Below are 27,568 nucleotides of genomic sequence, written 5' to 3'. Positions count from 1 at the left end.
TGTTCCCTCCGCCGCATCGGTTAGATCCGGGGAGTTTCTCTTCGCGAGACACACATCGCATCAGTGGGCGACTGCAAACACACGCAGCCTCCTCTCAGCCGCTGTCATCAGGGACAAAAAAAACACCAGCAAACACTCACAACACCTGGATCTAGCTCTTAAAGCCGTGTATTTCCACCTGATGTGAGAGAGTGTTTTGCAGGGAGCAGTGATGGGCGCGTTTGGAGTGATTCTGAGGAGTTTACATTGTATGGGACTCTACATCCAACTTAGTGCCAGTCTCAGACAAGCTGGAAGCGACGACGTGGAGAACCACATATCCAACAACGGTAAGATGTATGGGCTCGATCCGGTTCTGTTCTCGCACCTTTAACCGGTTTGAGGTTCGTTAACGGCTGTCATTTGAAGCCGAACTGCGCGCGAACGGCACAATGATGGAGATGCGCAGAGCGGTTCATCACCACAACTGCACTGGGGTTATTGACAGGTGGTACCATACTATATGATGGTCATATTGTGGTACTAGTACAACAATACCGTGGTATTTCTGTTACTAGTATCAGTATACGTTGGCATTGTTTAACAAATTCATTAAGGCACTTCAAACAATACCTTGATATGTTGGTGTGATCCAAAACACAGCATTACCTTGGTTTAAAACGTAGTGTTACCATTATATGGCTTTTTAACCGCATAAAAAGTCCTGTGACTGAATTATGAATCACTGTTGGTGTTAAATGTTTTTTTATTCTGTTACTATATGGTTTTGTCAAAGAATACCATGGTATGATCTTTATGGTTGTGTCCAGAAATATCATTCCATGGCTTTTGAACCTCATGATAAAGTACAGTGGGTCAGCAATGATCTTTTTAAGGCACTTTAAAGATTACTGTGGTAATACTGTATTGATATTGTCTAACAACCTAAAATTGCAATGCTTAAAATTGTAATTTTTAATATGGCGAAGTACAGTGGCTGTGCTATTTGATATGACCTGTACTGAATATACCTGTCTTTCCAAGGTGCTTCAAAGAATACATGGTTGAAATTTGATCTTTTGTTACCTTGATAGTATCATATGGTAAAACCATAGAAATTAAATTATTAATTATATTAGTATTTCAGCCATGTTTTTTAATGGGTTATACCATGGCAGCACAGTGCTTTGCATTGCTTTCATTCTTAACCTCCCTGCTTTCTAGCCAAAGATGCTTGTGATTCTGGGTTTATATAATTCCCTAAATTGGCCTCTCTGTTGTTTTCATTGCAGGAAGAGCGAGGAAAAATCATTACAAGCATTTCAAGATTCTAGTCATACTATAATTAGCCATAATTGTAGTGCCTGGATATTGAACATATTCTTCAAACTATACACAGATGCTCAGGGAAATGGAAAGGATTGTGTTAAATATGCTTATTCTGTATTCAGTTAAGAAGTTTTGGCAATTGCGCAAACAATAGATGACTAATGCAATGAATAAATCAGTGCTGATGAACCCAGGCATGCATCATGCTGATGAAAGAGTTCGCACGCCGGATTGTGGGTCGCTCACCATGAAATTAAAGGGCAGAATGTGATCAGAGCCGATGCTCATGAGGAATATTAAGAGGGCCGATATACAGTAGGATCAGGAAAGCCATCTGAACGTGGATTATTTGACATGCAGGCCTGGACTCTTGTATGATCTTGTGATGGATTTCTAGTGGACGATTGGCAAGATCAGACTGCAATGGATTTCAACTAAGACTGTGTTTCCTTTAAATAGCTTTGACAGGTTATGGAAAGATTAAGAGGGTCTTTGTTTGTCGATATGCCCAAGTTTTAATATGAATTCATGCCCACTGAACCCTATGGTCTTAGATGAAGGCTCGAAAATAATGTTATAATGCAAAAAGCAGTATATAATTGCTTTGTCTTTCCTTACGACTGGCCATGTTTTGGTGAGATTCACCCAATTAAGTTGAGCAGAGTGTTTTTTAATTGTGTTATTGTTCATTTTTTAGTGAAGCGTCTAAAAGCGAACTGCTTTCTGCGTCTCTAGAGTGATGGACAGCTTAACTTGCTTGTATTCAATACCTTTGCGTTCATTTTCCTGCCGCTGGGAATACCGTGGCCTGTGGTAACGAGGCTTAATTAATGTCAACAACAACTTAAAACCTCTGTTTTCCTCAGACCTCACAGTAATGAAACAAAGAGTGCAGACCCGCCGGATCGCTCGCCGCAGCACACATCGGATGAATAGCAATGGCGTAAAGAGGAATCTCATTTTGTACGGCGGCAGAGTTTTAATTCACACACATGCGGTCTAAACATTCTGTTGTTTTCGACTGTCTTTGTCTGCTTGAATTGTTGCTGTGATGTCTTGAAGACATTGCAAATCCTTTTCTATTAACAAAATCATAATTGACTGTCTGGTTTGGATTGTAAATGCATTTTCATGTTGACTTTAATTAGGGGCGCTGCTGTGGTTTCTGGGCCCCCTGAACGGCATACTGAGTCGGGCCCCCTCTCCCTTGTTGGGCCCTTCGTTCTAATCTTTCCCCCATTATAGCGCCCCTGACTTTAAGCATTGAACTTTCAAAGAGGTTGACTGAAAGATCTTCAAAAACAAATTTTCCAATTCAATATTATGTATATTTATTTTTGTGGTTCTCCAGACTTTAAGATGCTGATTGGTGAAGGATCTCAAAAACAATTTGTTTTTTTGTTTTTTTACTTTTCATCAAAGTGTTTGTTTGTTTATTTATATATTTTATAAAAGTAAAGTAATTGGTAAATAAATATGCCTAAATGTTTATGATATGATGATGTAATAAATAAAAATGACTAAATGTTCTAAAGAACTGGTTTGTTTTCGTGCAAAATTTGGATGATCAGTCTTTTCAGTTAGAGCCATTAATATTTGGAATACTCTACAAACTGAATTGAGTTTAAATATAAATTAAAGAAATGGTTAAAAACAGATCAAATTTGTAATCGTGTAATTTTTTTTTTAAGATACTGCCATTATTATCTAAATAGTGTTATTGTATGTTTATGTGTGATAATCTTTTTAAAATCTGGCAAAGATGAAAACTAGCTAATTGGTCTAACTCTGGCTCATTTACTGTTTTACTGTTGATTAATGAGCACTGTCCCTATTAAATAAATATATTTAGTTTTTTTGTAGACTTAAAGCATTGGTCTTAGTGGTTTTATAGTGAATATTTAGGTTTAGACTTGTACTGAGGTGTATATTCAGTGGAGAATCGGTCAGGACTGGCATTTCTTCAGCACTAGGTTGTTGTGGTCTGATTAGGGAACAGTATTTTGTCTTTGTGTGTTCAGTGTGTGTTCATCTCTCCTCTAATTCTCCATGGAGCGTTGTGTTTTTCCTCTCGGTGTGTGTCCGGGTGAAACGGTTGATCATGAGGTGCTACTGAAGATCAAGGAGCAGCGAGGATGGAGGACGTAATTTCGGTAAAAGCTGTGGGACCTTTGGAGATGCTCTTTTCATAGACGCTTAGATTAAGATTGTGATATTAGATTAAAAGTTTGAAAGTTTGCGATCATAAATCTGCCCTTTTTTTGTGTGTGTGTGTTTAACCTGCAGCGTATGTCGATTGGCGTTTTTTAATAAGTTGGTTACTGGTTTGTTTACTCTAAAGAAACAGCTGCAGTCAGCGAACACTAATAAGCATCAGCAGTGATGTGTTCGTAAGACACACACACACACACACACACACACACACACTTCATTTCTCCAGCCATCACTCAAATTAATGACGGCTGACATCACCTGCCGCTGCGGCTGGTTTCTCTTTGCTGGACGGTGCTTGCTCTTGTGACCTGTGATTCGATGCTCGTTCAGTGGCTTCTGCATGTTTGCGGCTGCGTTTCAACATGACTGAAGCTGTTGACGTGGATTACAGCTGACTTAGAAAACACACAATTTACCTCTTACCTGTAAGATCTGCGTGAAGAATGTTGTGCACGTAAATAATTAAGCTTAAGCATATATATATATATTTTATTGCATATTTTTTCATTGTAGTGTAATGATGATTATCTCATTTTCTTACGGCTTCCAGCGGCATTTTATGTGCTATCCTGTGAAACTGCAGTGTTTAATACGACAGGAAGCACATTTTTGTGGAGCTCTGAGTCACATGACCTAAAAAATATATATTTTTTTTTTTGCGACTTTCTAGACGTTAAGCATCTTTCATAGAGGTTGATTAGTGAATCTTAAGATCTTCAAAAACAAATGAGTTTTTCATCAAATTTTTTTTATTTTAATATGCGTGTCTGTTTAATTAAAAAATGCAAATCTACAAGATTCATATGAAAACATTGTACACTTAATAATTTTGTTGCTTTATTGTTTTAGTGTTTTATAATATATATTATTGTATGTTTCCAGTTGAGCTGCATTATATTGTCATAATTTCCATTTCATGATGACTAACTTGTTCATTTATGGCTTCTGGAATCATTTTAGGTGCTATTGCAGCATTTAATATGACAGGAAGTACACTTTTTGTGTAGCTCAGCCAATCAGAGTGGAGCTCTTGAGTCACACAACTAACTCTGTAATCTTTGAATTTTTAAATTCAGTTTCATTTAGTTAAAGTTGTTATTTTTTCTTTAAAAAAAATGTTTTATTGTTATTTTTGCTATTATTCTGCTCCCTAGTTTCCTGTATCATGATTTAGTCCATCACCCATCTTTATTTAGTGTCATCATGCGCTCATCCTCCATTTGACGCTTTGAGAGTGAAGAAAACACGTCAACGTTTCTGGTAAGTCAATATAGTGACATTATACACATTTTTATGTGGTGAACATTTGAGGCGCATCCTAGTGAGCCGCCTACATAGGCAGCATCCTAACTGAGGTGAAACGCATACGTGAGTGATTGAATCGTTCTTTATAGGCAGCGTCTCATTAGCACCCTCTCTTGAGAAGCGCACTAGAGCCCTCAGTAGTGCTTATCATTGATTACAGCAGAGGTTGAAGCTGGCTAATGACATGCTGCTCTAATAAGCATAAAAACAGCCAGCACAAAAATATTGGGTATATTTTGGCTGCGTTTAAAATTTTTATTTTTTTGCATACTTTTTGGTGTTAAATGGTTTATTTGCAATATGTTTTTTTAATTGTGCGCGTTGCAGTGCATTCTGGGATTTCCTTTTCTCCAGAGAGTACATGCATTTTGTTGGGAATGCAACTATTATGCATAAGTGTTATTTAGTATATTATACTATTATAGTTTTTATAAAGATTTTGAATCTTGTGAATGTTAAATATTTTATTTTAATAAAAAATTTTTGGTAGTCTTTTATTATTATTTTTTTTTTTTTAAATGACCTTTTAAAGCCTACTTGTCTATATAGTTTTTACTCATTTTATTTCCGTTATTTTAGTTATTTAGGTTTTACTTTTAAATTAGAAATTTTATTTTCAGTTAACAATTATTTCAAGCAAAACCAATGGTTTTAATGTCAGTTTTATTTAACTGTAATAATGCATAAAGTACTGGCAGCTCACTAGATTTTGCATTTAAATGCAGCATTGTAAAGTTCAGCCAATCAGAGTGGCTCTCTAAGTCACATGACCAGTTTAATGATGGTCTACTCTAGCTGTGAAATGAAGCATCTTTGTAATATTGAGACTAGTAGAAATGTGCGGTGTTCATTGTGAGTCAGACTGTGCTTTAGATGAGTCGAGGAGGTTTTTGGCTCTCCTTCACTTCAGAAATGAGACTTAAATGCTCGCTTTCTTCAAAGACTCGGGCCTTCTGTAGAGGGGCTTTTGAGAAGGAACACGAGCACTTCCTGTGAGTCAGGATATTGATGCATTAGTCCGTGTGTTGTGGAGGATTGTGAAGTTTAAAGTCTTTGTGGTTTGTTTAAAGCTCAGACTGTCTGAAGAGAGACGCTCATTTATATCACTTAACGAGAATCAATCCGTTAACATCGTGACAGACCCACCACGTCTCTCTCTCTCTAAAATCTATAAGTGTCTTTCTCTTTCTGTGCTGCCCGTCTCTTTCGGTCTGTTTCACGTGTTTGTCAGACATCTAACTGTGCGTTTACATCTGGACGTGTCGTTTCTACAGCGTTTGCTCTTCTCTGGTGTGAAGCGAAAACATTCCCCGTCGACATTGAGCAGATGTTTTGTGATGTTTGTGATCGAGATGATTGTATTGGGGATCTCATCAGGATCAAAGGAAAGTTTGACATTCACATCATCTATTTTGGACAGGTTTTGTAGGGTGTTTGCATGAGACACATTCAACTATCTAGGCTGAGTGCAGTTAAATTTAACTTTTTTTTTTTTTTCTTATTAACTTATTTTTAACTCAACATAAACCCCTAAATTATTCATTTATAAAAATAATTTTTTACAAATTTTAAATTAATCTAAAAATGTAATTACTAAATAAAAATATATGATTATTTCTGTTTATTTTTAAATGCTATTTAAATATTTATACAACATAAAATCTAAATAATAATATATTAATATACATATAAATTATATAAGAAAAATAATTTTTTTTCATTTGTTTGTATCTTTCGTTATTTTTCTTTCAGCTATTTTTTTAACTTTACAAGTTACATTAAAAATTTTACTGTGAAAACACACACACACACACACACACATATATATATATATAGATAGATAGATAGATAGATAGATAGAGATAGTCGTAGTAGTCAGAAAAAAATATTTTACTTCATATATTTCTATAAATAAGAACAAACTATATAAGAAAAAAAAATTAAATAAATTTTTTTAATATACATTCATTCAACTATAAATATTTAAATGTACGTAGTGTTATATTAGTATAAGGTAGTCTAAGTAATTTATACGAAAAAAAGAAATAGATGAGTAATTTTACTTTATATTCTTATTTATAAAACATTATATAGGAAAATAAATATCTTTTTGTTTGTCTTTCCTTTCCTTCTTAAGGAAAATAAACAGTTTTTTGTTCATCTTGTTTTTTTTTCTTTCTCTCTCTCTCTGTTCTCAAGCGGCTTGTGTTTCAGTCTTTCTTCTCTTTGTGAGCACCGTCTTCCCCTCCCGCCTTGATGTGAAGAGTAAAGACAGAGGCGCTGGAGTGCCACCTTATCTCACATTAGACACATGTCTGGCAGGCTGGCCACCACACACCTCCCGGGGAGCCGCTGGCAGACACGAGCCGCTCGACTCTCCGTCCTCTCCAGACGGATCTGGAGCCTCTCGCTCTCCAGCGTGTCTTCCTCCACGCTGCCACTCTTTTGTTTGCCTTCGAGTGCTGAATCCACAGGAAACAGCACACGGATGAAGACGGTCTGCTGGCATTTGGACGGCGGGGTTAATTGAGGCGTGTTTTGGGACTCGAAGGAGACAGAACGGGACAAATGAAGATGGGAAATGTTAAATAACCCTGTTTAATTAGCTGTGTTTACAACCCAAGATTCACTCGTTCAGCTCAGTTACCTGAGCTCTGTCCAAACACCCGCGCCGCCACCTGCTAACACGCTTTTACTGCGATCTCAGTCTCACACGGCCAACACTGTCTGACGCTTATTACACATCTAATACACCAAGAGTTTCCTCAAAACGGCCAGCTCCAATCTGATTGGATGACCTTGAGAGGAAAAAAATAAAATAAATAAATATATAATTATTCATATGTACTGTATGTGTCTGTGAAATTACAATAATTTTAAATATATAAAATGTTATAATTTTAAATGTGAAATACTGTATTTAACTATATCTTATATATACATATAATCTATAATTTGAAATATCTAAATAAATTAATTTTATACAATTGAAATGTAAAATAGTATAGTTATATTAAAACAATTATAATTTAAATATTTAATTATATATACATAATAAAAAGTATAAATAAAAATAACTGTAATTTTAAATGTAAAGTAGTTCATTATATTTAACTATATTTACAATAGAATAATGAAATAGAATAAAACATATTTTATGTATTGTGGCGGGAGGAGCCAACGACAGACACAGTGGGCATGGCGTCAAGCCTCGGAGAGGTTTTTATTAAACAATATCAAAATAAAGTGTCCAAAGGGGGAAAAGTGTCCAAAATAAACAGGGATCTGGTGTCCTCGTTGTGCTGCGGGGCTCGTGAAGGAGGGCAGTGTTCAGGAGGGAAGGGTCCAGGTAAGGGGCGGAGTCCGGCGGCCGCACGCGCTCCCGTCTGGAGGTCCCGGGGCGCGGGTGACGGCGGCTTCTGTGGCGGCTTCGTCCAACTCCTTCATCCCCGGGTGCTCGACGGGATTCCACGGCCCGGCGTCCTTGCCCGACGGCCGTATCGCGGGTGCAGTGTCGGCCGGCGGCAGGTAGTTCCCTCTACGCTCCCTTTCCTGGACCCACGAGGACACCAGCGTGCATGCACGGGGAAGAGACCGGTCTCCCGAGGAGAGGCGCGCTCGGAGTTTAAACGGCGGCGGTGATGAGGCTCCATTCACGTCAGGTGCGCCTCATCACACGCCGCCAGCCCTGCGTGTTCAGCGCCCCTCCTCTCTCACACACCCACTCCCGTCGGGAGCCTGGTGAAGGGCGGCGAATACGGGACGGGGTGGTGATGATGGACAGGGGGGAGGCAGCCGACTCGTCACATTCCCCCCCCCCAAGCGACATCCCCGTCCGAGGGTCGCCGCCCACGCAGGAGTGCTACCTTCCTCAACCAGGCTCCAGCGGTCGGAGTGGGCGGGGCAGGGATTCCTCTCCGGGCAACGCTCCCTCTCGCACCGCGCCGGAGCCGGGACAGAGAAAGCGGGTTTTAGTTGACAGCCTCAACCAACCACGGGGTAATGATGACAAATAGACAGAATGTCACTTACCCCATTGGTGGCTGGGAGGCTGTCCCCGTCCTTCCTCCGTCCCCGTACGGGCTCTACGGCTTCTTGCGAGCGAGAGGGGATGACGTCATCAGATGTTGCCCAACTGTGCTGTCTAGGCTCCGCCTGCCCGCATTCTCCACCACTGTGGCGGGAGGAGCCAACGACAGACACAGTGGGCATGGCGTCAAGCCTCGGAGAGGTTTTTATTAAACAATATCAAAATAAAGTGTCCAAAGGGGGAAAAGTGTCCAAAATAAACAGGGATCTGGTGTCCTCGTTGTGCTGCGGGGCTCGTGAAGGAGGGCAGTGTTCAGGAGGGAAGGGTCCAGGTAAGGGGCGGAGTCCGGCGGCCGCACGCGCTCCCGTCTGGAGGTCCCGGGGCGCGGGTGACGGCGGCTTCTGTGGCGGCTTCGTCCAACTCCTTCATCCCCGGGTGCTCGACGGGATTCCACGGCCCGGCGTCCTTGCCCGACGGCCGTATCGCGGGTGCAGTGTCGGCCGGACTGCGGGTCCGGCCGCTCGCGTCTCTGGCGGCGGCAGGTAGTTCCCTCTACGCTCCCTTTCCTGGACCCACGAGGACACCAGCGTGCATGCACGGGGAAGAGACCGGTCTCCCGAGGAGAGGCGCGCTCGGAGTTTAAACGGCGGCGGTGATGAGGCTCCATTCACGTCAGGTGCGCCTCATCACACGCCGCCAGCCCTGCGTGTTCAGCGCCCCTCCTCTCTCACACACCCACTCCCGTCGGGAGCCTGGTGAAGGGCGGCGAATACGGGACGGGGTGGTGATGATGGACAGGGGGGAGGCAGCCGACTCGTCACAGTATACATATAATCTGTGTGTGTAATTACAATTATTTTAAGTATATAAATAAAAATAATTGTATACAATTTAAATGTGAAAATTAAAAATTCTAATTTGTAAATATATATTTAAATTATATACATTATATAAACATTAATTAATTATAATTGTAATTTTATTGTTTTATTTATATATATATATGCAAACATATATACAATTATTTTGATACAAGTTCTAGAAGTGTAAGTTTTGAATGTATGTATACATATTATTTATATTATGTATGTATGTGATTTAAAATAATTTCAAATAAAAAAAATAATTTTGAATACAAAATGTTCATTGCATTTAAATATTTCTATATTTTATACATCAGATATATGGGTAATTAATATATATGTAAGTTCTGTAATTAGCATGCTAATGGTGAATGGTAATGGTTAAAGCCTAAGTTAGAGGAGGGCATATTTAAATTTGTCCACTTCAAAGCGCCGCTGCTGAAGCCAGACACATTCAGATGGACATATTGAGCAACTGCATAATGATTTGTGCTGTTTTTGAGATTCCTGCCACAGGCCTTGCTTTTTTAAGATGCTGTGTGAAATCGTGTTTCGGTTTATCTCTTGCGATAGATTCATTGACTGATTTTGAACCGAACTGCTCTGTATATATCAGTAGGAAAACTGGGTTGTGTTTACCTCATTTTATATAAGCATGCAAATGCAGAGGCCAAGACGTTTGCAGGAGTCTGTCATTAGAACAGATGTGTTGTTATTCAGTAGCTTTTGTAAACATTTCTGCAGTTTAATAATCTAGTGAGCTGCTGTGCTGTCTGTCCCTAAATAGAAATGACAGTAGCTGAACTGGAAAGCTCTACGCAGGTGAAACTTCACGTCACATCAACATTTGTGACCCTGGACCACAAAAGTCATAAGGGTCAATTTTTCGAAATCTGAAAGCTGAATAAATAATCTTTCCATTGGTGTATGGTTTGTTACAATTTTTGGCTGAGATGCAACTATATTGAAAATCTGGAATCTGAGGGTGCAAAAAAATCTAAATATTGAGAAAATCTCCTTTAAAGTTGTCCAAATTAAGTTCTTAGCAATGCATATTACTAATCAAAAATTAGGTTTTGATATATTTACAGTAGGACATTTACAAAATATCTTCATGGAACACAATCTTTGCTAAATATCCTAATAAAGTTTTGGCATAAAAGAAAAATCAATAATTTTTGACCCATACAATGTATTTTTGGCTATTGCTACAAATATACCCCAGCGACTTAAGACTGCTTTTGTGCTCCAGGGCCACATATGAGTTTGAAGCTAAACTAATGATGTGATCCATAATGTATTATGATTATATGTACATTATGAACTGTGTGTTAGATTTTTGAGCACTGAATGAAGTAGAACTGGAGTTTCTCTGGACTCTGTCAACCATCCTCTGAAATATTTTTTTATATAGTGCTTGTTGCAATGCATTATGGGATTGGCTTATCTGTGATGGACACGTGATGATGCCAAAAGAAGGTTTCTTAGAAGGCAGCATACCTTTTGAAGGCAGTCTACATTTGGTTGATAGGTTTATATATATATATATATATATATATATGTGTGTGTATTTAAATATGTAAAAAATTGTATACTAATTTATTAGAATATATGTATATAAAATATTTCAAAAAATTATATTTATATAATATTTCAAATATATGTATTTTAATTTTTTATATATATATATATATATATATATATATATATATATATATATATAAATTAACGCAGGCAATTGTTTTTTTGTTTAATGTGTTAAAATGATTTAACTTCTTTAACGCAAGGGTGGGGCCTAGGGTTGGCCACCCCACTCATAATAACTGCTAATTCTGTCTCTTTTTACTTGACATTTATTCAGTTGCAGAATGTCTTTACGAGCACATCAAACAGGAGACATTTAAGACACGCGCTCCAGCTTCACTTCAGCGGCAGGCATGAGTCAAGCGAGCGCAGAAATGGTCCTGTGCTCGCAGCGCGTGCTCTTCAATTACACGCACAAAGCCGCCGATGCGTGGATAGCCTGTATCATTTCATATCAAATCACAAAAGAAACTACGAGCATGCAATATCGTGATCAGTTAAGTCATGAAGTTACACATGTCTCTGAAATGGTTTTCAAAACTGTCCTGGAGCAGCACTGTCTTCCTCATCTAACACACCCGATTCACCTCGACAGCTCATTAGAAGAGACTGAAATGGGTCAGAAAAGGTAGATTTGAGAGAAAATACGATGCGTGTCAGATCCGCGTCACGTTCAGCAGCGGAAGCGCTTAAAGAAATAGAAGCCAAAACAACCTAATAACCAGCTGCTGTGATGTCTGTTCATCAAGAACAAAAGAAACGAGGAAATCAAGAACTTATAGTTTTAAGGATTCATTTAGTGTTTGATAACTTTATTCAAATCAATCAATTCAAATTTATTCAATTAATTGTGTCTTTAATCGATTGACAGCACTAATACAGTGGAGCAAATAAGTATTTGATACACAGCCGATTTTTCAAATTTTCCCACTTACAAAGAATGGAGAGATCTGTAATTTTCATCGTAGCTACACCTCAACTGTGAGAGACAGAATATATAAAAAAATCCAGAAAATCACATTGTATGATTTTTAAATAATTAACTTCCATTTTATTGCATGAAATAAGTATTTGATCACCTACCAACCAGCAAGAATTCTGGCTCTCACAGACCTGTTAGTTTGTCTTTAAGAAGCCCTCCTATCCTCCACTCATTACCTGTATTAACTGCACCTGTTTGAACTCGTTACCTGTATAAAAGACACCTGTTCACACACTCAATCAATCAGACTCCAACCTCTCCACTATGGGCAAGACCAAAGAGCTGTCTACGGACACTAGGGACAAAATTGTAGCTCTGCACAAGGCTGGGATGGGCTACAGGACAATAGGCAAACAGCTTGGTGAGAAGGCAACTACTGTTGGCGCAATTATTAGAAAATGGAAGAAATTCAAGATGAGTGTCAATCTCCCTCGGACTGGGCTCCATGCAAGATCTCGCCTCGTGGAGTATCAATGATCCTGAGAAAGGTGAGGGATCAGACTAGAACTACACGGGAGGACCTGGTCAATGACTTGAAGAGAGCTGGGACCACAGTCTCAACGGTTACCATTAGTAACACACTACACCGTCATGGATTAAAATCCTGCAGCGCGCGCAGTGATCCAGAGGAGGCATGGGAGAAGGTCATGTGGTCAGATGAGACCAAAATAGAACGTTTCCCCAAGAACACCATCCCAGCCGTGAAGCATGGGGGTGCAAACATCATGCTTTGGGGGTGCTTTTCTGAAAAGGGCACAGGACGACTGCACCGTATTGAGGGGAGGATGGATCGTGAGATTTTGGGCAACAACCTCCTTCCCTCAGTAAGAGCATTGAAGATGGGTCGTGGCTGGGTCTTCCAGCATGACAATGACCCCAAACACACAGCAAGGGCAACAAAGGAGTGGCTCCGTCAGAAGCATTTCAAGGTCCTGGAGTGGCCTAGCCAGTCTCCAGACCTGAACCCAATAGAAAATCTATGGAGGGAGCTGAAACTTTGTTGCCCAGCGACAGCCCCAAAACCTGAGAGATCTGGAGAAGACCTGTATGGAGGAGTGGGCCAAAATCCCTGCTGCAGTGTGTGCAAACCTGGTCAAGAACTACAGGAAACGTCTGACCTCTGTAATTGTAAACAAAGGTTTCTGTACCAAATATTAAGTTCTATTTTTCTATTGTATCAAATACTTATTTCATGCAATACAATGGAAATTAATTATTCATACAATGTGATTTTTCTGGATTTTTTTTAGATTCTGTCTCTCACAGTTGAGGTGTAGCTACGATGAAAATTACAGATTTCTCCATTCTTTGTAAGTGGGAAAACTTGAAAAATCGGCTGTGTATCAAATACTTATTTGCCCCACTGTATATATAATAATATTTATTAATATATGTAAATATAGTACATACGTAATTTTTTTTTATTTCTTAATTATAAGTGTGGTTTAGGTAGGTTGCTCACACGTTTCGAACAGCTTTAGTAGCGTATAAATATGCCTGTAAACATCAAATGATAAAAACTGCTTAGTGACGAGTCGTTGCGATGCTCTCCTCATGTGATGAGCAGCAGATATGGTCTGTGTATGAGTCTGTGGTGGTTTGAGAGTGTGTGGATACAGTAACGGGAAGATGTTTGTTGTCAGGCGTGGGTGTAGTGGAGGCGCTTGCCATCTCTCGCTTCATCTGTTTGTTTATTCATTTGGTTGCCATTGCGTTAAATAATTAATCTCTCTGCCCCTCTCCTCTCCTCTCTGCTCAGTTTAATGATTTGCCAGCGCTCTGTGTGTGTGTGTGTGTGTGTGTTTGGCTGGTTTCTCCATCATATATGTGCATGTTGAATGCGTTTCGCTGCACACACACAGCTGAAGATGCGTGTGTGTGACCCGCAGGCGATGGGCAGCACGGGCTGCCGCTGGGATCTCACACATGCTGGAGTGTCTCTGCAGGCCTGATGAATGTAGGACGGCCATTTGTCGTCCTGAACGCTTCTGTGACAATCACACACACGCTTCATCTCTCGCTGTCTCTCTGCTGCTCAGAGCGATGTGATGAAGCCATATCATTTCCCTCCTCATCACCCTTATTGGTTAAAAAACGGACAGTATTTTATAGACACTGCTTTATATATTTTTTTGTAATCTAATGATACAAACACATGAAAATCTTTTCCTGTTGATGGTTCTACCTTTAAAATGAACTGCATTTGAATGCATGACACCTGACAGTGGCTGTTGATCATGTATTAGAATCAGTATTATTTGTAGTACACAGTTAAAAAAAAATAAAAACCTACTGCTCATTTTCTGCCAGGACTTCTGCCCTATTTTTACGGATTTATTTATTTATTTATTTGCAGGAAGTGTTCATTTTTATATTTTCAGATTTTTCAAAATGTTTGTTAGGCTGTTGTCATTTTCACTTTTTTTATTTATTTTAGCCTTAGTAATTTTAGGTAGATTTTTTTTCTAACTGTATTTTTCCGCTCTAATATGGTTTTTATTTTATTTTGATGAGTTTTAGCTGTTTTAGAGTTAGTTATCAGTAATAACATGCCTTACAATAAACAGGCAAATAATTTAAGCTTTTGTCATTTTTATTAGTTCAATTTTATGTATATATTTATTTAGTTGTATTTTAGTTTTAGTTTTATTTTAGCTTTAGTAATTTTAATACTTTTATCAATTATCTGTTTAACTTTATTTTATACTTTTACGGTTTTTTTATACTTTTAACTTTTTCCTCATATGAATGTTTTACTTTAATTTGGCTTTATTTTTATTAATGAAAATGAATTTTAATATATTTGGATTTAGTTAGCAACAATAACGTAGATTATAGTAAAGAGTAAGAATAGGCAAGTAATTATTAGTGTTTTTTTTTTTTTATATTTCTATAGTTTAGGTTTTTTAATATTTATATGTAGCTGTGTGTTTCCAGTTTTGTTGTTTTTTAAAAATATTTTTACTAAGCTTAATTTTTTTTAGTTTTAGTAATATTTACTTCGAGTTAAATTTGTTTATATTTGACTAGTTTTTCATCTTGAGTTTTATTTCAGCTTTATTTAAATTCATGAAAATATTTTTTTTTTCATTTTAGTTAAAAATAACAGATTACAGTGAATATTAGCTGTGATGAATTATAATTATATAAATATAAACAATCTTCAAATGAAGTGTTAGCTACTTAAAAAAAATCCAGAATTTCAGGAGGAAGATTTGTAGTATGTTCTGTATTTTAAAAACCACCAAATGTCATTAAAATGTGTTTTATTATTCATTCTGGCTGCCGTATGTACCAGAAGTGTGTAATATATTATCACACTACTGCTTTCTGATCCATAACAGCGTTTTTGCTAGTAATTTATCATTTATATGCAGAAAAAGTGTTAAAATATGCTCAAAACAGCATTGCAGTAGTGAAAAGTGCGATCATAAACTCTCATTCGGAGGAAAAGTCTTCGAAAGAGCCATACAAAGCACTAAGCGTGTAATGAAAGGTGTTTATTTCATCTTTGGCTCATTATCCCGTCTGCTGTTGGTTTGGCAGTGAATCATGGCGTGGTTGGGGTGGCCGCGGGGCCGGAAACGTGCTCGTTTCTGCAGCTGGGCCGTCTCTCTTTATCCTGATACTTGTCCCGTGACATTATGCTATAGATTGTGGTTTATGAGGCGTTTCTGGAGAGAAATGTGAGATGATTTGAGGTGCTCGAGGGCTGAGGCAGCTGCTCGTGAAGAGATCACTGGTCACTGACATGTCTGTCGGGATGAGAGCGACGCTCATGCTGTCATCTGCAACAAGACATGTTTACAATGCGAGAGGACACGAACCGTCCGTGGCATTCACCCCTGAGAAAAGAGCGCCATTCACTGTGATTTAAAGCAGCAGGACAAACTCCTTTAGCAAGATGCTCATGTAAAACTAACTTATGGCTGGTTATGAATCAATTTGTGAGAGGAAAAATGCTCTGAAATTGTAGAATATATCTTCAGTGGCATATTGAGGAATTCTGTTTTTATGTTTAGGTGATTGAATGGGATTTTATTTGATTAAAAATATAAATTCAATTCGTTAGATTAAGGATCAACAGAGCAAAAAAAAAAAATAAAGTAGATTTTTATCATTTTGATGTAGGCCTAAATGAGATATTGAATGAAAAAAGTAGATAATATTTTCTGCAGAAATATTCATGCTGACTCATAAATTATATTAATAATGATTTTTTTTTCAGAATTATATTGCATATTCTATATTATTTTCTTTTAGTTTTTTTGTTTATTTATTTATTTTGCATATGTTTTTACACTGTCATTCAAAAGTTTGCGGCCAATAAGGTTATTTATTTTTATTGTTTTAACAAATTAATACTTTTATTCAGCGAGGATGCAATTCAATTCATGAAAAGTAAGCACATTTATAATGTTACAAAAGATTTCTGTTTCAAATAAATGCTGTTCTTTTGAACTTTATATTCAGCAAAGAATCCTGAAAATTCAAATGTCACAGTTTCCACAAAAATGTGAAGCAGCACAAGTGTTTTTAACATTGATAATAATCAGAAATATTTCTTGAGCAGTAAATCAGTATATTAGAAGGATTTCTGAAGGATCATGTGACACTGAAGACTGGAGAAATGATGCTGAAAATACAGCTTTGATCACAGGAATAAATTACATTTTATATATATATTATAATATAAATCAGCTACTTTGAATTGTAAAACTATTTCTCAATTTTACTGTATTTTTTATTAAATAAATGCAGCCCCTTTGAGCATAAAAGTGGTTCATAAGACTGGAATTAGCTTTTAATAGGAATACAAATTTAATTTTGGATGTTGTTTGCTTTGCATTACTCAAGTTCCATCCACTGGGTCTTTTTTTAATGTTTATTTCATATCTTTTTAGTATTTTCAGACAAAATAATGTCATGCTTTCCAGATTCTGTGAGCTTATTCATTTCCAAGCTGTCACTCGCTCATGAAAAGTGAGCGGTTTGTCAAAAAGTCAGTTTATTTTGTACGGCTCATTAGTGAAGTCGGTTCTAATGAAGCTCTGGTGTGTTTGTGCAGTGTTTCTGAAAGACGCGGTGTCGTCCTCTCCTGATGTGTGGCTGAATATTGAAAGTGACACGCTTTCCTTCGCTGTTAGTCTTCTTAATACAGCGCAGCCAATTCATTCTCCTCTCTCAGCTTTTGTCTTCTGCAGCACAGCCCGAGTGCTTTTAACGACTCACTAATGTTCTTTGCGTCACTCTCACGATGTGAAGATTTGAAATAATTAAGTCTAATTTGCACAGCAATACTGAGGGATGAGTTCAGTTCTTAAGTCTTTCTCAAAAGCTTTATCTGAAAACACGGATGTTCATCTAGACATTCATGTATTTGAGGTCTTGCAATATGCAGGAGCTTGTTTTTAAAGGGATAGTGCACTCACAAATTCAAATTCAGATGCTGTTCTTTTCCATATAATGTTTTAGTATTTGATGAATGCTGAGTGTGTGAGTTTGTGTATACAGTATGTGTGAGTTTGTGATCACTTATTAGATCTATCAGCCAAAATACTCATTAATCACCAGTTGAATATAAATAAAAAAATAGCAACCTACATTTTTACCTTTTTGAATAAAATGGGTCTCATTCAATAAATGCATGCATGTTTTCAATCAGACATCGTGGCTCATTGATGTTCATACATTTAAAGTATTGTGAAATATTGTGTGAATATATAATCAACTGGTGCTGTAAAGCTTCAAAGTACATAAAAGCAACATCAAAGTATCATAAAATAACATTTTTGTGTTTAGTGAATTATAGTTTCAAATAACTGATTCGCTAATTCATTATTAAGGGAAAGTTTGAAAGCTTATTTCCAGCACTGAATAAAAAGATTTAAAGAAAAAGCCAATTGCACATTATCTCTCAATTATGATTTTTTTTTTCTCACAATTCTGAGAAAAAAAATGCAGGATGTTAACTTGCAATTGCAACCTATGAACTCAATTCTGAGAAGTTATTATTGTAAATTTATACAGTAATTTGTAATTGTGAGATATAAAACAGGCAGATTCTTTTTTTTTGTTTCCACCATAAACTAACAAAAAATAAGTTAAAGTAATTGTGATTTTTCTCACAATTCTGAGGGGGAAAAAATGCAAGTTAGTTCTCAATTGCAAAATATACACACAAATGTAATTACGACTTTTTATCTTACAATTCTGAACTTTTTCACAATTCTGAAAAAGAATAACATAATTGCAAGAAAAACAGTCAGAATTGTGAGAAAAAGTTGTGGAAACAAACACAATTCAGATTTTTTTTCCTCGCAATTCTGCGAAAAAAGAATTTCAAAGTTCACAGTGACAAAAAAACAATTCTGAGAAGAAAAGTCTTAAACTTGCAATTGCAAGAAAATCAAACAAAATTGTTTAGTGTTTCCGCCACAAAAAAAGTTAATTGTGGCTTTTAATCTCACAATTCTAACTGTTTTTCTTGACATTGTACATTTATATTTCACAATTGTATTTTAAAAAAAAATTTCTTTGAATTGCAAAAAAAGTAAAAATTGTGAGACAAGCTCAGATTGCAAGAAAAAAATTATAATTTTGAGTTTACATCTCACTGTTCTGATGGGTTTTTTTTCTTTGTAGTGAAATAAATATTTAGATAAATGCTGCTTATCATGGTTTTTATGTTTCTGACATGCCACCCATCTCACATTTTTACTCAAATTTGTTAGAATCAAGTATTAAAAAATGCTTTGTGAATCAGTTCAAATTTGAATCATTAAAAAGAACCAATGATTTAGGGTGTATGACTGATGACTGATTCTTTCTTTCGGTTTTTGCATGCTTTCTGTCTCTGTCTTTCTTTCGTTCTCTCTCTCTCTCTGGCATGGTTATCGGTGCGGCAGCTGCATCTGTCTGGTTTGCTTGCGTTCATGGGAAGGTTGCACATGTCCACCCGTACCGCGTCGTTTGTCAATGTCACGCTGAATGGGGCGAGAGCAGGAACGGAAACTCGCCCCGCTTTGTTCAGCTCCCTGGACTGCATGTTTTCCAAAAAGCCTGTGCTGATCCTCAGGTGGTGGAGCAGAAAAACGGTGGTTAGCTAATCCTCCAGAGACGCTCCTTCCTCCTGATCCCAGACCAGCTGCAGCGCTGCGCATGGAAACTCAGCTATCCAGGATGCTTAAGGTGTCTTTGAGTCAAATCACGAATGTTTCTACACTTTTGATTTGAGCTCATGGGAAGTATTTACCCTGTGGATGAAAAATATCTATTTAGGATTGTGTGTGTGTGTGTGAGAGAGAGAGTCAGCCAAAAAGGCTGATTAATTAGCAATTGCAAGCATGACTAGATTTTTACTAGGGCTGCATTTTAGCACAAATTTCACAATCCGAACCGATTCTGATTCTCAAGCTTTCGATTCGATTTCTGATTCGATTCAATATTGATTATTTTGGATATATATCAGGTACAGCACATGCCAATTTTTCTCAAAGGAAAAAAACTCAACTAATGCTGTAAAATACACAGTCAGTTGGTACCACATTAATAAAATATTTAAGGTTAAAATTAACGGATTTGTATACAAACACTTAAATTACACTCAGTGATGTTTTTATAATAATAAAGTTACAATTACATAACTATTTCTACTCTATATATTTTTTTTTACCTTGGCATAGTTGAATAATAAGAGTTCTGTACATGGAAATGACATACCGTGAGCCTCAGACACCATTGTTTCCTCATGTAAATCTTGTGAATAAAAAAAGACCATTGAAAAACAGGCGAATCAGAACATAACACCTACTGTGACGTAACAGTCGGGATCACTAATAGTTACGCCCCCAACATTTGCATAAACCCGCCCATGTTCTATGCCAGCCGCCAGCCGAACCAGGTATTGTGAAGAAATACGAGCGAGGACAACAGCGAAAATGGCAGATCATGGAAATAAATGTAATGTTCCAGGCTGTGCAGGGGATGTGAAGTGCAGGGATGGGTTGGCGTCTGTATTCAGAAAGGCACGGAAAACAAAAAATGCGTTCTAATAAAATAACGCGAGCTACTAAAGGGTCATGGTTAGCCCCTTGCTAGCGGTAGCCTGTTACAGTACATAAGATTTCACTTTCCACATAAACAAAAGGAGAGATGCCTGATGATGATGGCGATTGATTTACAGATCCTGAGCACCACTGACAAGCATCTGATCTTTTAAAATGTGTGGTACGTGCTGCCGCTCCATAGTATAAACAGAGTATGTGCGATCTCGAAACTGAATGCCCAGCATATTAATAGCGGCTCCCTGATGCCCGTATTTTATTTACAGTATAATTACCCAACGATATAACTGCGCAAGAAAGTATTGAAATATATATATATTTTCCCTGTGTTTCCTTCCTGTGAGCTACTGAAATGAGCCACCAATCAGAGCAGAGCTCAACATTGAGCCGCAGTGTGAAACAGCCAATCAGAGCAGAGCTCAACATTGAGCTGCACTGTGAAACAGCCAATCAGAGCAGAGCTCAACATTATTATTCATGACCCTTCCAAAACAGACCGTTTCATTCTGGGGAGAAATTTTAGGGTTGTAAATCGACATATAAAACTGTTTCTGGATAATTTCTTCTCTTACCTAAGCCATATACCTTCTATGTAGATATCAGAGAACAATTTAAAATATTGTATCAATACATTCTATGGCACCTTTAATATGTTATATGGTGCATATACAGTATTTAACAAGATGCTCCTCTTTAGAGTGCGCTTAACTGAAAACAGACTAGACTAATTGATTCATGGGATTTAAGATTAAAATCAAGAAATCAATAGTTTTTGTACCCAGCCCTATTTTTTTTTTTTACGTTTTTGAAGAAAATGGGTCTCATTAACTAACTGCATGTTTTCACAAATATATTTCTGCTTAAAATCGTGAAAAGTTAAATTTGTGTGAAACTTTTTCCTTTGCATATAAATATACAAATATAAACAATATATATAAAATCAAATATAAAAATATTAAATATATTTTATATAAAAATAAACAATGTAATACAAATAAAACTATTAATATTCAATAGTGTTTAATAACTAGTAAATTAGACCCAACTGGAGTGGTGCTGGTCAGTGCAAATCTCAGCACAGTGATGCTAGGGTGTTGCTACAGTATGTGGTTGTTAGGGTAGGGTGGTTTCTAGGGTGATCTGTGTGGTTGCCATGCAGTTGCTAGGGTGTTTTTGGTCTGTAGATGTGGCCTGGGTCCCTTCAATGAAAGTCACATAACTTGTGGACTCAATCGTGTTTGGAGCTCAAGTGCTGCCGGATGATGCACACACTGAGTTTAAATACTTAAACTTCTAAATCTAAGTATGAGTAATAATGCTAATGGACTTGAGTAATGCAATGCTCATGAACGAACATTCTAAAGCAACTTCTAATGCATTGCGTTGTGAGGAATCCAGCTTGAGTTTGTCAATTGTATGTGTCAGCTATTCCTAGCAGGTCTGTGTATTCATGCGCTGATAAAGAGATTAGACATGAAGAGCAGATCTATGTGAACACAGCCCATCCTCTGATCACTATCACACTCATATCGCTCGGTCTGTGGGTGGCTGGATATTCTCGAGTGGCTTCGCTGTGGTGGGCACAGAGATGAGAGATATCTTTGTTCATCTACCACACATTAGCTTTACTTTGTGATTCAGCATCGGAGAGTTTGTTGTGATTTGCTTGTATGGAGCAGAGATTTGACTGTCATAAAGTCCAATAAAGATCATTCTTGCCAAGAATTGCCCTATTTTTTGTTGGATGTTCGTGAACAGTTAAATCTGACCTGAAATTCTGAAAATGGAATATATAGTGGAGTGTGTCGATACAATATTGTGAGAAAAAGAACTGCAAAATATAAATGATTGCATTTGCTACATTGCAGATATGTAGCACAAACAAACAGTAAATCTATCTATCAGGCCTACCGTTACGAGTCTAGTGTGCAAAGTAAAGCGCACGACGGAGTATAATCAAACAGTTCTTTTAATAATCCACAGAATGAACTAGGCACCATCAAACGTAATTCCAAAACGATAGCAGACAAGGGAACAGGGGAGAACACAGGCTTTAAATACTAAACACAATCAAGGAGAAACAGGTGTGGAGCTAATTAACTAATAACCATGGAAACAAATTAGGTACGATGACGGAGACATAGAAAACTAAACTAAAACAGATCAACATGTAACAAATACAAAGATGCTACAGTTAGTGTTTTGCGGTTTCAAAAAGAAAAATTAAATTGAAAAGATTTTTTAGTAGTTTTGCACTATAAAGTAGTAGTCGACCTATATTGTTTTTTTGACAGCCGATGCCGATATCTTGGAAATCAGGGTGGCCGATATAAAGCCGATTTAATTGTATTTAATTTAATTCATATTTAAGAAATTTGAAAAAGGATTAAAAGATAAATTTGTAAAATAAACATACTTCTACTTTAGATGACGTAGAACAAGTATTTTTCACAAATAAGCATTTAATAAAAATATACTCAGTAGGCTATTCTGGGAAGTTTGTGCGCATTGGGAATAATAAAGCCAAGGTAACACTTATTTTACATACAGCACACAGTGAAAATAACATGAATATGGCAGTGGGCAAATGCATAAAGTGCAGCATAATTTAAAATCACGAATTTAATGTTTAAAGCATTCGATTCATGCAGGATACACATGCACACTTCACAAGATCTCACAACTGGATTTGAATAAGTTTGCAAGGTTTGTGAAATTAAATGTTCATTAGTCATTCAAAGATTTGTTTATATAAATGCGTATGTGCTGAATGCTGACGGCAAACGAGAAAGTATTATAATGTTTTTTTCTATTACTACTAATATAAAAGCAATCATTATAATACTTTTTTGTATACATTTTAATCCCTTTGTTTAACAGTTCTATCTGATTATTAGACAGACAGAACTGTTAACAACGACAGCGAACAAAAGGAAGAATGTGAGGACTGTGTGCTCAGGCGCTGCCGTTATCAGCGCCGTCAAAATAAAAGTCCCACATTGAACGCATTTGCCAAACAGAAAAACTTATCGGCCGATATTTGAAAAATTCCAAATATTGGCCGACCACTACTATAAAGTAATTTTCCTGACACTGTGTGAGAGTTTGAGCTGATTTCAGTATCAGTATCTGACCTTTTATTGATGCACTTTATTATATTATGTAAGGTCATGTCAACCATGAGTCTTACGAAACCGCAAATGCAAAAAACTCCAGCGCTTGTTTTTTCTTCAGCAGCTGATGAAGTTGTTTAATTCACTCTGCTTAATTTCTCATACCACTGCCCTCCATCAACACACACAGATGTTCCTCAGAAGGAAATGTTTCTTGGGTTATTTTGGGTTGATTGTGAATAACTGTCGTCTGTGCTTTTCTCAGGTTTGCTGTTGTCATGGATACATCAGATCAAATCCACAGCGAGTGCAAAAAAAAAAGCCATGCGGAAATGTGAAGTTTCTTGGCAAGTCCTTGTTTTGCTAAAGATTTCTCTTTCTCAGGTCGTGAGTGTCACCTACAGTCGACCTACAGTCCTCATAAAGCACACAATGGCTCTGGAGTGAAAGCTGATGTTTTAACAGCACACTTTTAAACCATCTGAGGTTAACGATTACAGTGACAGTACAGACGTGTGCTTTTATAGTGTCAGAAACGCCCAGACTAAACCTTGGCAGCACAAAATCTCTGTCTGAAGACCATTAACGCTCTTTATTTAAGAATCAAAAAATTGTAGGCAAGACACTATAGGCAATGACATTGTTTTTCATGCACTAGTCAGTTTTGAGACTAAAAAGAAAACATCCAAAATACACGTTTATTGTATTTTGTCTGTTTGCATTTGTAGATTTCAATTTCAATACATTTAAAAAGTTTTCTTCTCCCCTTCAGAAGTACTTACATCAAACTTAACAGTTTTGTTCCTGTCTGTATTCTGAAGTTTTTTTTACTGAGGGGTTTGTTTATACAGTAATTTGTCTGATTTTATTATTGCTCTTTATCTATTTGCGTCTGTAGATTTCAATTACAAAACATATTTTTTTCAAGTTTTTTCTCCACTTCAGCAGCACTAACATGCATCAAACTTAGCAGTTTTATTCCCATCTATATTCTGAAGGTTTTTACTGAAGGGTTTGTTCATAAATACAGTAATTTGTATGATTTTAATATTGCACTTTATCTACTTGCATCTGTAGATTTCAATTACAATACATATCTTTAAAAGTATTTAAACTTTAAAATGAAAATGTAAAATAAGAGCTCCTAAATAGCATATAATCAATATATTGACTTTAAAAATGTGCTGTTTTCTGTTCCAGAGACTGTACAGAATATTGTGCATGTGTTGTAGCATGTTATGGCAAAAGCATATTCACACATGAGGTGCACATTTGACTTGTATGTCACTTAGTTCGTCTCTATATTTTCTACTCATCAAAAGCCTTTGTCAACCAGCATTTTCAGTAGTGATTGTGTTGATGAGATGAACACTGAGGCACTGGGCTGATGCAAAGGGTAAAGAAGGCTTTACTGTATCTGTGCACTAGTGGCATTCATTTACAGTGAACAGGTTAGTGTTTGTTTGTGTGTGAGAGGCGTCAGGGGATAATTATAGCTCACCTCCTACTTACACCAGCAAACAAATCATTCATTCATCATCTGTGCACTGATTCCTGCTGGATTAGTTTGTTAAACCGGTGGAAAATGCGGATGGACGTGTGTGTGATTTGACACAGGAGTGTTTCTGAACACACATCGGTCTCAAAACTCTTTCCCCAAACCTGCGAGTCTGCTGTCTACTTTGGCAACATCCTGACTGACACTGAAGCTCATAAATAAGTGATTGGAAACTAAGTGTGCCACAAAAATAGTGCATGTGAAGCACACAGGAGACTCCACTCACGGTAGAGTTTGGCATTAGCATATTGTTAAGCTAATGATGCAATACTGTAATAAACAAAACAAATACACAGCATACTGTATGTGTTGGGTAAAGCAGTTCATTTTTAATTAGACCGCCAAAACTTTATATTGAACATTTTTCGCTACTGTATGAAATGTATTTTGAAATCACCCGTCATCTTAGACTAATTTTATGCTTTTTGTAGCAAAAATATTTGTTTGTTTTTACTATAATGATAAAAATACAAACAATTCTGGAATTTATTTTTAATATGATTTATTACATTATAACATTTAATAATATTTCTATTTTCAGTTAAATTGGATGAAATTTTAGCAATAATTTTCAGTTTTTTTCTGTACAAAAATAAAACTGTAAAATAATAAAAAATACATATCTCACAAAGATGTGTAATTCTATTATTTGATTATTTATTCTATTATTTATTATTACATTAGATAGTGTAACTGTATATTTAATGGTTTTAATATCAATTAATTTATTTAATATCAATAATTTCCAGTATAATAATCAGTTTTGACCATCTTGGATGAATTTTGATATTTGTATTTTAAGTTTTATGTCAGCATGTTGCTTATACTGTGCTTTTAAGCTTAGATTAAAACTATTGTTCATTTTACTATAAGGATAAAAATACACACAACACAATGTAATTTAATTTTAAGATTATTTTATTATTTATTATTACCTCATAATTTCATTTAGTTATTTAATCTTTATAAATATTTTTATTTTGAATTAAACTACCAATAATTTTCAGTATTATAATCTGTATTTTGACTCTTAAACTTTTAATTTTACATCAGTATGATTATATTTGCTTATAGTAAAAATATTGCACATTTTTACTAAAAGGATGTAATTTAATTTATTATTATTTGTTATTACATTATTTAATAGGTCTTAATTTAGTAATATTTTTCAGTATAATTTGAGCTTTTTCTTGTGGGCGGGGTTTTGGAAGGAAGTGGGCGTGTCTAAGTCAGTGGCCTGGTCTGGCAGAAGTTCCAGAAGAGTTGACGTCACTTACAGCACTTTTAAGTGTATGTAACGTACCCTGCATACTTTGATCAGTGTGCTGACCAGCGTTTGTGTATATGTTTCGGTCTTACGTGGCTCACTAGAATTTCTCTTCTCTTTCTCTCCATTTCTTATTTCTTTTCAGTCTTGCCAGCTGCTGTTTATCATCTACCGCCTCTCATCTCTATTTGATGTATTTGTCATTTCCTCCTCTCTTCCTCTACTCTCTCGTTCTGTCTTTTCATCCCGGGTTTTATTATTGGCAGAGGGCGGCCTTGTGTATCTTCACATGAGTATGAATCCATGCGGCGCTGGAGTGATGGCAGACACTGCTGTGATTCATATCAGCAGATTCAGAGCTGATATAATAACCGAGGATAATGCGAGCGAGCCGCGGCACATTCATCATTCGGAGGGCCCGTGTGTCCTCCTGTCCTCCCACTGACACTCATAAAACCCCTCGCTCTCTTCATAATACAGACCCACCGCCTGCACCATCCGTCCGAAGCGAGCGCAGGAGACAGACACCGATGACCAGCGTGCGATGATGCAACCGCTGCGCTGTGAGCACATCTGGAAATCCCTCAATGCTAGCATACTGTATATACTGTACATAAGTATATACTGTGATGCCTGCTGTTTTTGGAAATAGTAGTGATCTGGATACCATACTGCTTTGTACTTTTTTCCTATGTTTATACTGATTTTATGAACATGAATTGCAAAAGTTTGTCCAAATTAATTAAAAATAAAAATATGAAATCAAATGAATTTATATAACAATAATAATAAAATAATAACATTTATAACAAACCACATACAAATCTGTTTATTTATTTATTGTTATTATAAATACCAATACAATCCAGATTAATATATGGTTTAAAATTTGTTTAAATAATATTAGTTTATTATTTATTTTCTTATTAATGATACATTATATAATTTCTTTATATAATGTATCATTAATAAGAATTTATTTATGATTCATTATACTCAATTAAATTAATTCTTTTTTTTTTGTAAATTTTGTGTTTATATATTTTATATTGTTTTTATAGAAATTGGAGAAAACTTTGCCATCAATAGGCCTATTCTTCAAATCTGTATAAATAATATTTTTATGCATTATCACACACTAGAAATAATTGTATGCAGTATACAGTGTATGCTTTGCAGAATGCAGTTAGTACATTTGTATTCTTACAGCACAATGGCTGAATTCAGATTAACATACTGTTTGTACTATTTCTGTCACGTAAATATATAGCAGAGCTA

General features: G+C 36.5%; 1 protein-coding gene across 1 annotated transcript in view; it reads left to right on the top strand.

Moving 5' to 3' along the window:
- Positions 1-211: 211 nt before the first annotated feature.
- vstm2la (V-set and transmembrane domain containing 2 like a) overlaps positions 212-27,568 on the top strand; it is a gene marked incomplete at both ends in the record, with an annotated part of 52,975 nt that continues 25,618 nt past the window's right edge. Inside the window, one exon of the mRNA XM_079401314.1 lies at positions 212-329. Coding sequence (XP_079257440.1) covers positions 212-329 — 118 coding nt within the window. The remainder of the gene's footprint in view (positions 330-27,568) is intronic.

The sequence above is a fragment of the Barbus barbus genome, assembly GCF_936440315.1.
Source record: "Barbus barbus genome assembly, chromosome: 40".
Lineage (NCBI taxonomy): Eukaryota > Metazoa > Chordata > Actinopteri > Cypriniformes > Cyprinidae > Barbus > Barbus barbus.
This window is presented reverse-complemented; position numbering and strand designations above follow the sequence as displayed.